This window comes from Numida meleagris, chromosome 27 (assembly GCF_002078875.1).
Source record: "Numida meleagris isolate 19003 breed g44 Domestic line chromosome 27, NumMel1.0, whole genome shotgun sequence".
Classification (NCBI taxonomy): domain Eukaryota; kingdom Metazoa; phylum Chordata; class Aves; order Galliformes; family Numididae; genus Numida; species Numida meleagris.
In genome coordinates, this window is record NC_034435.1 from 3,211,646 (window position 1) to 3,222,842 (window position 11,197).

General features: G+C 68.2%; 3 protein-coding genes across 6 annotated transcripts in view; 1 reads left to right on the forward strand and 2 right to left on the reverse strand.

The window, feature by feature from the left end:
• Positions 1-7,529, forward strand: part of APC2 (APC2, WNT signaling pathway regulator) — a 14,294-nt gene extending 6,765 nt beyond the window's left edge. The window contains exons 8-15 of one of the 4 annotated variants that reach the window (XM_021378996.1): positions 77-151; positions 228-612; positions 874-969; positions 1,063-1,202; positions 1,277-1,354; positions 1,446-1,562; positions 1,631-1,845; positions 2,052-7,529. In XM_021378996.1, the coding sequence (XP_021234671.1) occupies positions 77-151; positions 228-612; positions 874-969; positions 1,063-1,202; positions 1,277-1,354; positions 1,446-1,562; positions 1,631-1,845; positions 2,052-7,356 (6,411 nt within the window). In that variant the 3' untranslated portion in view covers positions 7,357-7,529. Of the gene's footprint in view, positions 1-76; positions 152-227; positions 613-873; positions 1,563-1,630; positions 1,846-2,051 lie in introns of all 4 variants that reach the window. The other 3 variants (XM_021378995.1, XM_021378994.1, XM_021378993.1) reach the window with 3 other exon arrangements.
• LOC110389076 (granzyme M-like) lies at positions 7,678-10,136 on the reverse strand. Its single transcript, XM_021379001.1, has 5 exons — positions 9,654-10,136; positions 9,412-9,556; positions 8,936-9,184; positions 8,655-8,849; positions 7,678-7,932 (listed from the first exon to the last, which is right to left on the reverse strand). The coding sequence occupies exons 1-5, from the start codon at positions 9,998-10,000 to the stop codon at positions 7,876-7,878; spliced, it is 993 nt and encodes a 330-aa protein (XP_021234676.1). The 5' UTR covers positions 10,001-10,136; the 3' UTR covers positions 7,678-7,875.
• The window catches only part of C27H19orf25 (chromosome 27 C19orf25 homolog), a 1,870-nt gene continuing 897 nt past the window's right edge, over positions 10,225-11,197 (reverse strand). Inside the window, exon 3 of the mRNA XM_021379004.1 lies at positions 10,225-11,197. Coding sequence (XP_021234679.1) covers positions 11,045-11,197 — 153 coding nt within the window. The 3' untranslated portion in view covers positions 10,225-11,044.

Here is an 11,197-nt window from a genome sequence, read left to right on the forward strand (position 1 = left end):
GGCCCTGAAAGCAGCCGGCCCGTGGAGGGGGGGGGCACCAGTGAGCACGATGCAAACCCCATCCTGTGCTCCCCAGCTCTGCACAAAGCTGCCGGGCACAGAGGAGGACATGGACGTCCCGACGCACCCCGAGGACGGGGGCAGCAGCAAGGTGAGGGGCAGCTGCAGTGGGGAGGGGGGGTAGGAGGGCCGTGGTGATGCCTAACCCGCCTCCCCTCCCCCCGCAGGTGGAGGTGGTCTTCTGGCTGCTGTCCATGCTGGCCACGCGGGACAAGGACGACATGTCGCGCACGCTGCTGGCCATGTCCAGCTCGCAGGAGAGCTGCCTGGCCATGCGCAAGTCGGGCTGCTTGCCGCTGCTCATCCAGATCCTGCACGACTCCGACCGCGAGCCGGGCCCCCCCGAGAGCCCCAGCGGCGCCAAGGACGCCCGCATGCGCGCCAACGCCGCGCTGCACAACATCGTCTTCTCGCAGCCCGACGAGGGGCAGGCCAAGAAGGAGATGCGGGTGCTGCACGTGCTGGAGCAGATCCGCTCCTACTCGGAGACCTGCTGGGACTGGCTGCAGATGCAGAGCAGGGACGGGGGCAAAGGGCCCGAGGGCAGCGCGGGTATGGGGCCGGGCAGGGCTGGATGGAGCGAGTAGGGTGGTGTGCAGGGGGGGGGGAGAGTGGTGCATGTGTGTGTGTGCAAGGTTGTGTGTGTGCAAGGTTGTGTGTGTACATGCAGCAGTGTTGCTTGCATGTGCAGGCGTGGGTGTGCATGGGTTGGAGTTCACAGCATACGTGTCTGTGTGTGCTGGAAGAGGAGGTGATGCTGTGGGTGTGTGCCGAGCACCCAGGCGGCCCCATCACTCCCCACTGTCCCCGCAGCGCCGGTGCCCATCGAGCCCCAGATCTGCCAGGCCACCTGTGCCATCATGAAGCTCTCCTTTGATGAGGAGTACCGGCGTGCCATGAACGAGCTGGGTAAGGGGTGGGATGGGGTGACAGCAGCAAGTGTTGGGGAGCAGCTGTGTGTGTGGGGAGGCCTGGCCGTGGTGACCCCATCCCATCCCGCAGGAGGGCTGCAGGCGGTGGCTGAGCTGCTGCAGGTGGACTACGAGATGCACAAGATGACGAGCGATCCCCTGAACCTGGCGCTGCGGCGCTACGCGGGGATGGCCCTCACCAACCTCACCTTTGGGGACGTGGTCAACAAGGTCTGTGGGGTCAGTGGGGTGGTGGGGAGCAGGGCCGGGGCAGCACGGGGCTCACCATGCACATGTCCCTGCAGGCAACGTTGTGCTCGCGCCGGGGCTGCATGGAGGCCATCGTGGCCCAGCTGGGCTCCGACAGCGAGGAGCTGCACCAGGTGGGTGCCATCGGCGTGGATGCATGTGGGGATGGTGTCTGTCATGGGGACGGTGCCATTCCCACGCACCCCGTGTGCTCTGCTCGCCCAGGTGGTCTCGAGCATCCTGAGGAACCTGTCATGGAGAGCCGACATCAACAGCAAGAAGGTGCTGCGGGAGGTGGGCAGCGTGGCGGGGCTGACCCAGTGCGCACTTCACGCGGCCAAGGTGAGAGCTGGGGTGGGTGGGAGCGGGCACAGTGGCACGGCCAGGGCTGACCCACACTCCCCACGCAGGAGTCCACACTGAAGAGCGTCCTGAGCGCGCTTTGGAACCTGTCAGCACACAGCACAGAGAACAAAGCCGCCATCTGCGGTGTGGAGGGAGCCCTGGGCTTCCTGGTGAGCACCCTGACCTACAAGTGCCAGAGCAACTCGCTGGCCATCATCGAGAGCGGCGGCGGCATCCTGCGTAACGTCTCCAGCCTCATCGCCACGCGCGAGGACTACAGGTGGGGGCTGGGGGGCACGGTGTGGGGCTGGGAGGGGGCACACGTTATGCTGATGGCTGGACCTCCCCATCCCGTCCCATCCCATCCCATCCCATCCCATCCCATCCCATCCCATCCCATCCCATCCCATCCCATCCCATCCCATCCCATCCCATCCCGTCCCATCCCGTCCCATCCCGTCCCACCCTGTCCCTCCCATCCTACAGGCAGGTGCTCCGGGACCACAACTGCCTGCAGACGCTGCTGCAGCACCTGCGCTCGCACAGCCTCACCATCGTCAGCAACGCCTGCGGCACGCTCTGGAACCTGTCCGCCCGCAGTCCCCGCGACCAGGAGCTGCTCTGGGACCTGGGGGCGGTCAGCATGCTGCGCAACCTCATCCACTCCAAGCACAAGATGATCGCCATGGGCAGCGCGGCCGCGCTCCGCAACCTGCTCACCAACCGACCCCCCAAGTACAAGGACGCGGCTGTTGTGTCACCGGGCTCCTGCATGCCGTCCCTCTACATGCGCAAGCAGAAGGCGCTGGAGGCCGAGCTGGATGCCAAGCACCTGGCCGAGACCTTTGACACCATGGAGAAGCAGAGCCTGAAGAGCCAGAGCGCCAAGAAACCGCTGCGGCACATGGAGAGCCTGGTGAAGGACTACGCCTCCGACTCGGGCTGCTTCGATGATGATGAGGTGCCCAACATCTCCACCGGCGTGGAGACGGCCAGCGCCTCCGTGCTCTCCATGTTCCTGGGCTCCTCCTTCCTGCAGGGCCAGGCACTGCCGCGGGCTCTGGCTCAGAGGCGGTGCCCGGAGCCGGAGAAGGACGATGGCGGAAAGATGGGAGAGCCCAAAAAGCCACCGCTGCCAGAGGATGACGTCTCGCTGGCCGCCGAGAAGCTGGCCAACAAGATCTCCAGCACGGTGGCCAAGATCGACAAGCTGGTGGAGGACATCTCCACCATGCACACGTCCTCGGATGACAGCTTCAGCCTCAGCTCCGAGGACCACGGGCTGGACTGGCAGTACGGCCCCGAGGAGCCGCCCGAGGTGCGCGCCCACTCCTGCTCCCCGTGCCGTCTCTCGGACACCGGCGGCTCCGCCAGGCGCGAGGGACTGAGCCGGGCGCGCGCGCTGCTGCGGCTGAAGACGGCGTACACCAGCCTGTCCACCGACAGCCTCAACAGCGGCAGCACCAGTGATGGCTACTGCCCCAAGGAGCACATGAAGCCCTGCACCAGGGCTCCCTTCCTCGACTACCGGGATGAGCTGCAGCGCTACCAGAAGCGGCCCAGCAGGCTCGACCTCAAGAGCATCCTGGGCACCAAGCCCGAGCCCACCGTGCTCAAGGCCGAGTCGGACAAACCAGAGCAGAGGGAGCCGCCCGAGCGGGGCAGGAAAGCGGTGACCTTCCCCAGTCCCAAAGCACTGGAGCCTGGGAGGAAGAAGGAGACGGGCGGCAAGCTCCCCACCGACCCCCAGGTGCACACCATCAAGCTCTCGCCCTCGTACCAGCACGTGCCCCTTCTCGGGAGCCTGGCCAAGAGCAGCACAGCCATCAGCCACCACCCCTCGCTGCTGGGAAGGAAGCAAGCCTGGCTGCCCCCGGGCCTCCTGCAAACAGCCGACACCCTCAGCAAGATCCCCGAGAAGCTGCCAGCCCAGCCCCCGGCCGCGGCCGAGCAGGAGTCGGTGCAGAAGTACTCGGTGGAGGACACCCCCATCTGCTTCTCCCGCTGCAGCTCCCTCTCCTCCCTCTCCTCGGCCGACAATGTGCTGGACGGGCAGAGCCACAGCGAGAACGACCTGGACAGCGACTCCTCACTGGAGATCCTGGAGATGGACGAAGGGGATGGGGAAGCTGAGGACGTGAGGCAGGAGAAGGAGAAGGCGGAGCCGGGTCCGACAACACCGGTGGGGATCTCCCAGCCCATCGCCATCCCCTTCCCCAAACGTGACAAGCTCTTCCTGCGGGACGCGTCCCCCTCGCGCCAGGAGGACCACACGCCCTCCAGCTCCTCGGAGAACTACATCCAGGAGACGCCGCTGGTGATGAGCCGCTGCAGCTCCGTCAGCTCGCTGGGCAGCTTCGAGAGCCCGTCCATCGCCAGCTCCATCCAGAGCGACCCGTGCAGCGAGATGATCAGCGGCACCGTCAGCCCCAGCGAGCTGCCCGACAGCCCCGGGCAGACCATGCCGCCCAGCCGCAGCAAGACGCCGCTCTTCGAGCTGGGCTGCCCGCCCGAGAAGGAGACCAGCCAGTTCAACATCCAGTGGGAGAACAACGTCAAGAAGTTCATGGAGATCACCGACTTCAAGGAGCGCTTCCAGCTCCCCCAGGACCTGGACTCCATGGTCTACTTCACGGTGGAGAAACCCAACGAGAACTTCTCGTGCGCCTCCAGCCTGAGCGCCCTGCCCCTACACGAGCACTACGTGCAGAAGGACGTGGAGCTGAAGCTGATGCCCACCTTCCCCGAGAAGAACAGCCTGAACTTTGCGGCACATGAGGAGCGGGAGGAGAGGGAGGAGCAGCTCCTGGAGGGCCGGCACCGGGCAGAGCCCAGCTCCGACGATGACATCGAGATCCTGAAGGAGTGCATCAGCTCGGCCATGCCCTCACGCTTCCGCAAGGTGAAGAGCTCGCTGCTCTCGGGGCAGGTCCTGCACCCGCACACCAAGAAGCCGGTCCACGTCCCCGTCTACATGCTGGTGCCCGCGCACGCTGCTGTCCCCAAGCACCTGCGTGCCACCGCCCGGGAGCTCTACAAGGACGATGACTCCATTACCGACTCGGCCGAGGGGACCCCCGTCAACTTCTCCAGTGCCGCCTCGCTGAGCGACGAGACCCTGCGCGGCCCCAAGGAGGAGGCTGAGCCCCCCCGGGGTGTGGGGAGGAGGCGGGAGGTGGGCGCTGCGGCATCGCCAGCGAGGAGATCTGCTCTGGGCAGCGCAGTGCCCACCCGGCCCAGCTCAGCCTGCAGGGGCAGGGTGGGCTCCAGCCGGGACAGTCCTGTGCCACCAGGCAGGAGTGCGGAGGGGAAGCGGGGACAGCCCGTGCCCGGCACGGAGCCAGAGGTGGGGAGGAGCGGGAGCCCCGGGACCCGGCCCTGCAGCCTGCCCAGGAGGAAGGACGGTGTGCGGGAGGACGGGGCGGCCTTCCAGTCGCTGTGCCACACCACGCCGACCGAGGAGGCCGTGTACTGCTTCTACGAGCACGACTCGGATGAGCCTGGGGTGGGCAGGGAGGTGCCCGGCGGTGGAGCACAGCCTGGCCGGGCGCTGCGGAGGGAGCGCTGCGGGGGCTCCGTGCCCAGGAGGGAGCCCGAGACGAAGGGCAAAGCAAAGAGCAAGCTGCAGCACAACCTGATTGCTGATGAGACGCCGCCGTGCTACTCACTGAGCTCCTCCATGAGCTCCCTGAGTGATGGCAACCCTGGCGAGGGCGAGGAGCGTGGCTCGGCCCCCCGGCAGCGCGCAGCAGCAGGGCAGGCGCAGGGCCGCTCCCCCAGCCCCAACTCGGAGGATGATCTCCTGCAGAAGTGCATCGGCTCCGCCATGCCCAAGCGCCGGCGGCCCTCAATGCGGCGGAGGACAGCGGAGAGGAAGCAGAAGCTGAAAGGCAGCACTGGGAGGGAGCGCGCGGCGGAGGGCAGGCATCGCTCCGAGGATGTGGGCTCTGACGGCGGCTCTGACCTGGACAGCGTGGAGTGGGAGGCCATCCAGGAGGGAGCCAACTCCATCGTCACCTGGCTGCACCAGGCTGCGGCGTCACTGTCGCGGGAGCCCTCCTCCGAGTCCGACTCCATCCTCTCCTTCGTCTCAGGGCTCTCGGTCGGCTCCACTCTGCAGCTCTCCCTGGACAGGACAGAGAAGAAGCGCTCTGGGAGCGCGGCCGGGCGGGAGGCAGAGAGGAGGGAGCGTGCCAAGAGCCGTCCAGAGGGGAAGAAGGCACCGAGCGCCCGTCCTGCGGGCAATACGAGGGCGGAGAGGAGCCCAGCACCGAGCAAGCCCGTGCCCAACCTGCCGGTGGTGTTCCGCGGCAGAACCGTCATCTACATGCCCAGCCTGGCCAAGGACGCGCCCAGCCCACGCTCCACCCCAAAGAAATCCCCCGTGGCCAAGCCCCCGGCGCCCAAGAACCTGTCGCTGAGCCAGCAGCGTTCCCGCAGCCTGCACCGCCTGGGGAAGCCGCCCGAGGGGGGGGACCTGGCGCTGCCCAAGCGCAGCACCACGCCACCTGCCCGCATCGCCAAGGGGCCACCGTCCTCGGGCTCATCCCGCACCTCCACCCCCTCGCAGCACGTGCCCAAGAAGCTGCCGTCGCCCTCGCAGCTCTCCAAGCAGAGCCCTGTGCAGACGGGCAAGGCGACCAGCCCCCCCTCCCCTCCCGGCCCCCCCACCAAGCCCACGGCCCCCAGGTCCCCGGCCCCCCGGCAGCACAAGACACAGAAGTCACCCGTCCGCATCCCTTTCATGCAGAAGCCCAGCAGGAAGGTGCTGCCGGTGCGCGCGGCCATGCCGGTGCTGGAGGAGCAGGAGGGCAGCGGCAAGGCCAAGGGCAGCACGCCGGGGGGGGCAGGGAGCAGCCGGCTCAACCTGGTGCGGATGTCGTCCACTCGCTCCAGCGGCAGCGACTCGGACCGCTCGGGTTTCCTGCGGCAGCTCACCTTCATCAAGGAGTCGTCCAGCCTGCTGCTGCGGCACCGCGCCGAGCTCGCCCCGGCCACCTCGGTCACCTCACTGCCCCGCGGAGCGTCCCCGCAGCGCAGCCGGGCCGCCCTCCCCACCGTCTTCCTCTGCTCGTCCCGCTGCGAGGAGCTGAAAGCGGCCAAACCCGCAGCACCCGCACCGCGTCCGCTCGTCCCCAGGGCGCAGCCTGGCTGCAAGACCCCCGCTGCATCCAAGCCCCCGCGCAGGACCAGCTCCGAGAGCCCGTCCCGGCTGCCGGTGAAGACGGCCGTCCCAGAGCCCTTCAAGCGCTACTCGTCGTCGCCCAACATCAGCGTGCCGCGCCGCACCGGCAGCCCCTCCTCCGTCCTCTCCGCCTGCTCCGAGGCGTCGGCGCGGCGGCGGAAGCCTGGCGAGGCGACGGAGGAGAAACCGCCGATGGCGATGATGAAGGGCACGTGGCGGCGCATCCGCGACGAGGACATCCCGCACATCCTGCAGAGCACGCTGCCCTCCACCGCGCTGCCGCTGCTGAGCGCCGCCGAGGAGCCGTCCCCCGGCCCCAGGAAGACCAGCGACGCCGTGGTGCAGACCGAGGACTTCGCCACCACCAAGACCAACTCCAGCACCTCGCCCACCATGGAGAGCCCCCGACGCGACGGTGAAGCCCCGGCGCCCGCCAAGACCACTCTGCCCATCTCCTTCGGGCACGAGGCGCCGGCCGGGGCCTTCCCCGCCAGCCGGCACAGCTCCCCGAGCCGCGCCGCCCGCGTCACCCCCTTCAACTACGTCCCCAGCCCCATGGCGGTGCCGGCAGTGGCCGACAAAGCAGTGGAGAAAATCCAGGCGTGAGCGGCTGCCGCGGACGGACCCCGCCGGACACCTCCTGCCCGCGGGGACGGAGACGTGGGACAGCCGGGACCCCTCCCCAGCCCAGGCGGGGTTTATTCCAATGCAGCTCCAAAGGTTCCCGTGCTGAAGACCAGGCGAAGCCCCATGGGTGGGGGCCGATCCCTGCAGCCAAGCGCTTCTCAGTGCCGATGGACGCCCCCGGGGCACTGCAGCCCTAGGGTGAGGGGGGGGCCCGCGTCCCCACGTCCCAGGAACACATCAAGCAAAGCCTTAACGCCAGGCTCGCGCCGCACGCTTCAGCTCGCGCACCGGCACGGCACCGCCAGGCATCGCAGCGCCTTTATTGCGGAGACGGGGTCACCTCCCCTCGGGGATACGCGGCCGGAGCAAAGCAGGGAGGCACCCCAAGGGACAAAGCGTGAGGTGTGGGGCCGGGCCAGGCCCCGTCTGTGCTGCTCCTAAGCAGGGTGCTGGCTGAGTGCTGGTGGTGGGGCTCGCAGGGGTCCGCTCTGGTGCTCGTCAGGGCTGGGTGCTCGTCGGGGTCCCGGCTGCTTTGTCACTGGGCTGGGGACTGCCCTGGGGAGGACACGGAGTGAAGAGGTGGCACCGGGGTGCCCAACCCCAAGGGAAGGGTCTGGGCCCCCCCACAGGACGCAGTCCCCAGCACAGCTGACAGTGAGGTGCCCGCACAGCGTGGACACGGGTCCACCCAGGACTGGATTACGCCCACGAGCAGGAGGCACGCACCCTGCTGCCAGCTGGCCCTGTGCACCCCAGGGTGGGTTGCGGAGTGACCCCCACCCCAATCTCAGTGCTCCCCAGCCCCCCCGGTGTCCCCCAGTCCCTCCTCACTGCCCATTCATGCCTTTAGATGGGACGAGCTGCAGGCCCCCCGGGGACCACCACCACCAGGAGCCTATGGGTGTCTGCAGGGACAGGCAGGGGGCTATGGGGACATGTAGGGGACAGGGATGCACGTGGGGACTGCGGGGTCTACATCAAGAAATAAGGCCAAGCCCCCGCAGGCGCTCTGTCCCCTCCCGATGGCCATAACCCAGCGCAGGACCCACGTGCAGGACGCCAGCATCACCCCACGCACGTGGTTGTGGTCCCGGGTGTCAGTGCCACCGTCCCGGCCCCGCTGCCACCCATCCGCCCTATGTGTGACCGTCGGCTTCGTCCCCATCCACGCGGAATCGCGCTGGGTTCGTGGTGTCCCGTCCCCCCGTTGCTGTATGTATGTACTAAGGATGTTATTTTACCAGGACTCTGGACAGTATTAAAAATTAAACGCAAACCTGTGTAAATAACCGGGGCTGCTCCGTCCGTGCCGCGCAGCCGCGCCGCAGCGTGCGCCGGATCCACGCGTGGTGCTTCACCGCCGAGGTGGCCACCGGCGGCTTCAAGGGGTCGGTAGGCTTGGGGCTGCTGAAGGACATAACGCCCGCCACCGCCGCCGGGCGCCCGCACACCAGGGGACCCCCGGAGTCACCCTGCAGGAGGTGACGATGACGGCACAGCCCGGCACGAAGCATTACACCCCCACACCAAGCCCCCCCCCCCCTCCCCAGCTCCTCACCTTGGTGGGGACTCCGCCGCGGCTGCGGCTCTGGAAGCAGATCATGGTGGGTGCGAGCTCGCCGTTCCAGAAGCGGCTGTTGTTGCACATCCGCGCGTCCAGCACGGCCACGTCCAGCTCCTGCAGCGCGGTCGCCAGCCCCCGCTGCCCGCCCCAGCCCGCCAAGCTGCACACGGTGCCCGCCGCCGGCTCCCGCCGCAGCACCTTGATGGGTCGGTGCCTCTTGCTGCGCGTCACCTTCCCGTCCAGCTGCGGGCAGCGCGGGGGCAACGTCAGGGCCCGCTGTCACGGCAACGTCACCGCATCGCCCGGGGTGGGAGCGGGGCAACGTCACCCCGGTGAGATGTCACCCGGAGGAGACGTCACCCAGATGTGAAAGTGCTTGGAGGTGTGAAAGGAAATGTCACCCGGCCCCGCGCTGCGGCGCGGTGTGAAATCCCCCAGCGGCGGCGCTTCCTGGCCCCAACCTCCCCCACCTGCAGCAGGAGGAGGTCGTCCTCCATCGTCTGGCTGTCGTAGCCGGGGTGGGGACAGGCGCTGCGGATGGCGAAGCTTTGGGTGCCCTTGCGCTCCTTCAGCCGGTGCAGCCCCACCACCACCGTCATCCTGGAGACGTCGGCGCTGCGGGACACGGGGGACATCCACACGGTGCCCCTCCATACCCCAGCCCCGCGGCGGCTGGGACGGGACGCTCAGCTCCGCGGGACGCAGTGCTCACCTCGGTGGGACGCAGTGCGCGGCCGTCAGCACCCAGCGCGGGTGCAGCAGTGCTCCCCCGCAGGCGTGCAGCCCCCTGGACTGCACCGACACCATGTAGGGCCGGGAGTGGGGCTTGGCCTCGTGTCCCCCCACGATGAGCAGACGCGACCGCGCCGCCAGGGGAGGGGGAGCCCATCCCACAGCAGCTGCTGAGGAGTGGGGACGGCTGCCCCAGCGCTCCGCCGCTCCCTGTGGTGACATCGTGGAGATCCCATCGGCCGCCCCAGCCCCATTGCGGTGCTCACCCATCCCGGCGTCGGGCAGCGCCAGCAGCAGCAGCAGCCCCAGAACCACGCTCCTGTCCATGCTGCTCCCGTCGCGTGCTCGGGGCAAAGTGCTGCAAGGCTGTGGGGCCAGGGCAGAGGGCTGCGATGACGTGCAGTGTACAGGAAGGGGGGAAGCAGAGCGAGTGTCTGCAAGTGTGAAACAACACCTGCAGACAAACAGCTCCAATCGACCCACAGGGACAGGCAGCCCACCCTCAGCCTGCCCCACAGCCTGGTTCCCATCCTCACCGAGGAAACCACATCCCAGTCCCCAAGAAGGGCTTTATTGAGGATTTCGCAAGATTTGTGATAACCACAGCCCCAGGGGCACCGTCACAGCGTCCCATGGTGCGCACCCAGCACAGTGTCCTGTTCCCACCACCTTTACGTGCAGTCTGACACCGCTCTGCTCCCAGCAGCACCGCACCGCCAGACCCCCACCCACCGCCACCAGCTGCCCCTCAGCTCTCAGCTCCAGCTCTCCTCGGCTCTCCAGGCAGGGCCCGGGATGCTGCCAGGCTCCGCAGCAGCCGCTCGAAGAAGAACGGGGTCTGGTACTGCAGCTGGGTGAGGTGCTGCAGGAAGGGCGGCATCTCCTCCTTCCTCACCCCCAGGCACACGGGGAGCACCCTGGTGCCTCCGCGTTCCACGACGTGCTGCAGGTTCCACTCGGACACCCGCCGGCACCACGCGTCCCCCAGGGATGTGGGGGAGAGCAGGAGGATGCCCATCCTGCTGGCACCGATGGCCTCGGTGGCACTGAGCACAACCGAGGTGCCGGCCACCTGGTCCCAGTGCTCCACGTAGCCCCGGAATCCCTTTTTCCTCAAGAACTCGGCGATGACGGAGGCGACGGCGTGGTCCTCGGGGCAGTGCCAGATGGAAAAGTCGTAGGCGAAGCCACGGCGCGCGGCCATGGTGCTGGAGGGGAGCGGAGCTGCTCCCACGGCCGGGTGGTGGGGACGAAGGCCGGGCGCTGCTGCTAAAACGCGGCGCTGTGGGTGCGCCGGGAACACGTGGAAGCAGCCGGGGGGGGGGAGGGGGGGCTCCCGGTGACACCCCCGGGCCGTGCCGCGTCCCGACCTCAGAACGCCTTCTGCCGCATCTCGGTGATGTCCCGTTCCAGCGCCGTGCCCGCCCGCCTCAGTTCTTCGCGTTTCTCCGCCAGTTCCCTGCGCGCCTCCCGCAGCCGCCGGTTCATCTCCACGTAGCCGCGGCACTGCCGGTACAGCCGCTC

Bases quoted from the DNA above. Each gene is read 5' to 3' on its own strand.
- LOC110389076 (XM_021379001.1), bottom strand. From the start codon at position 10,000: ATGGACAGGAGCGTGGTTCTGGGGCTGCTGCTGCTGCTGGCGCTGCCC. The intron at 9,557-9,653 runs GTGAGCACTGCG...CGTGTCCCGCAG, and splicing joins GCGCACTGCGTCCCACCGAG to CGCCGACGTCTCCAGGATGA. The intron at 9,185-9,411 runs GTGGGGGAGGTT...CGCTGCCCGCAG, and splicing joins ACGACCTCCTCCTGCTGCAG to CTGGACGGGAAGGTGACGCG.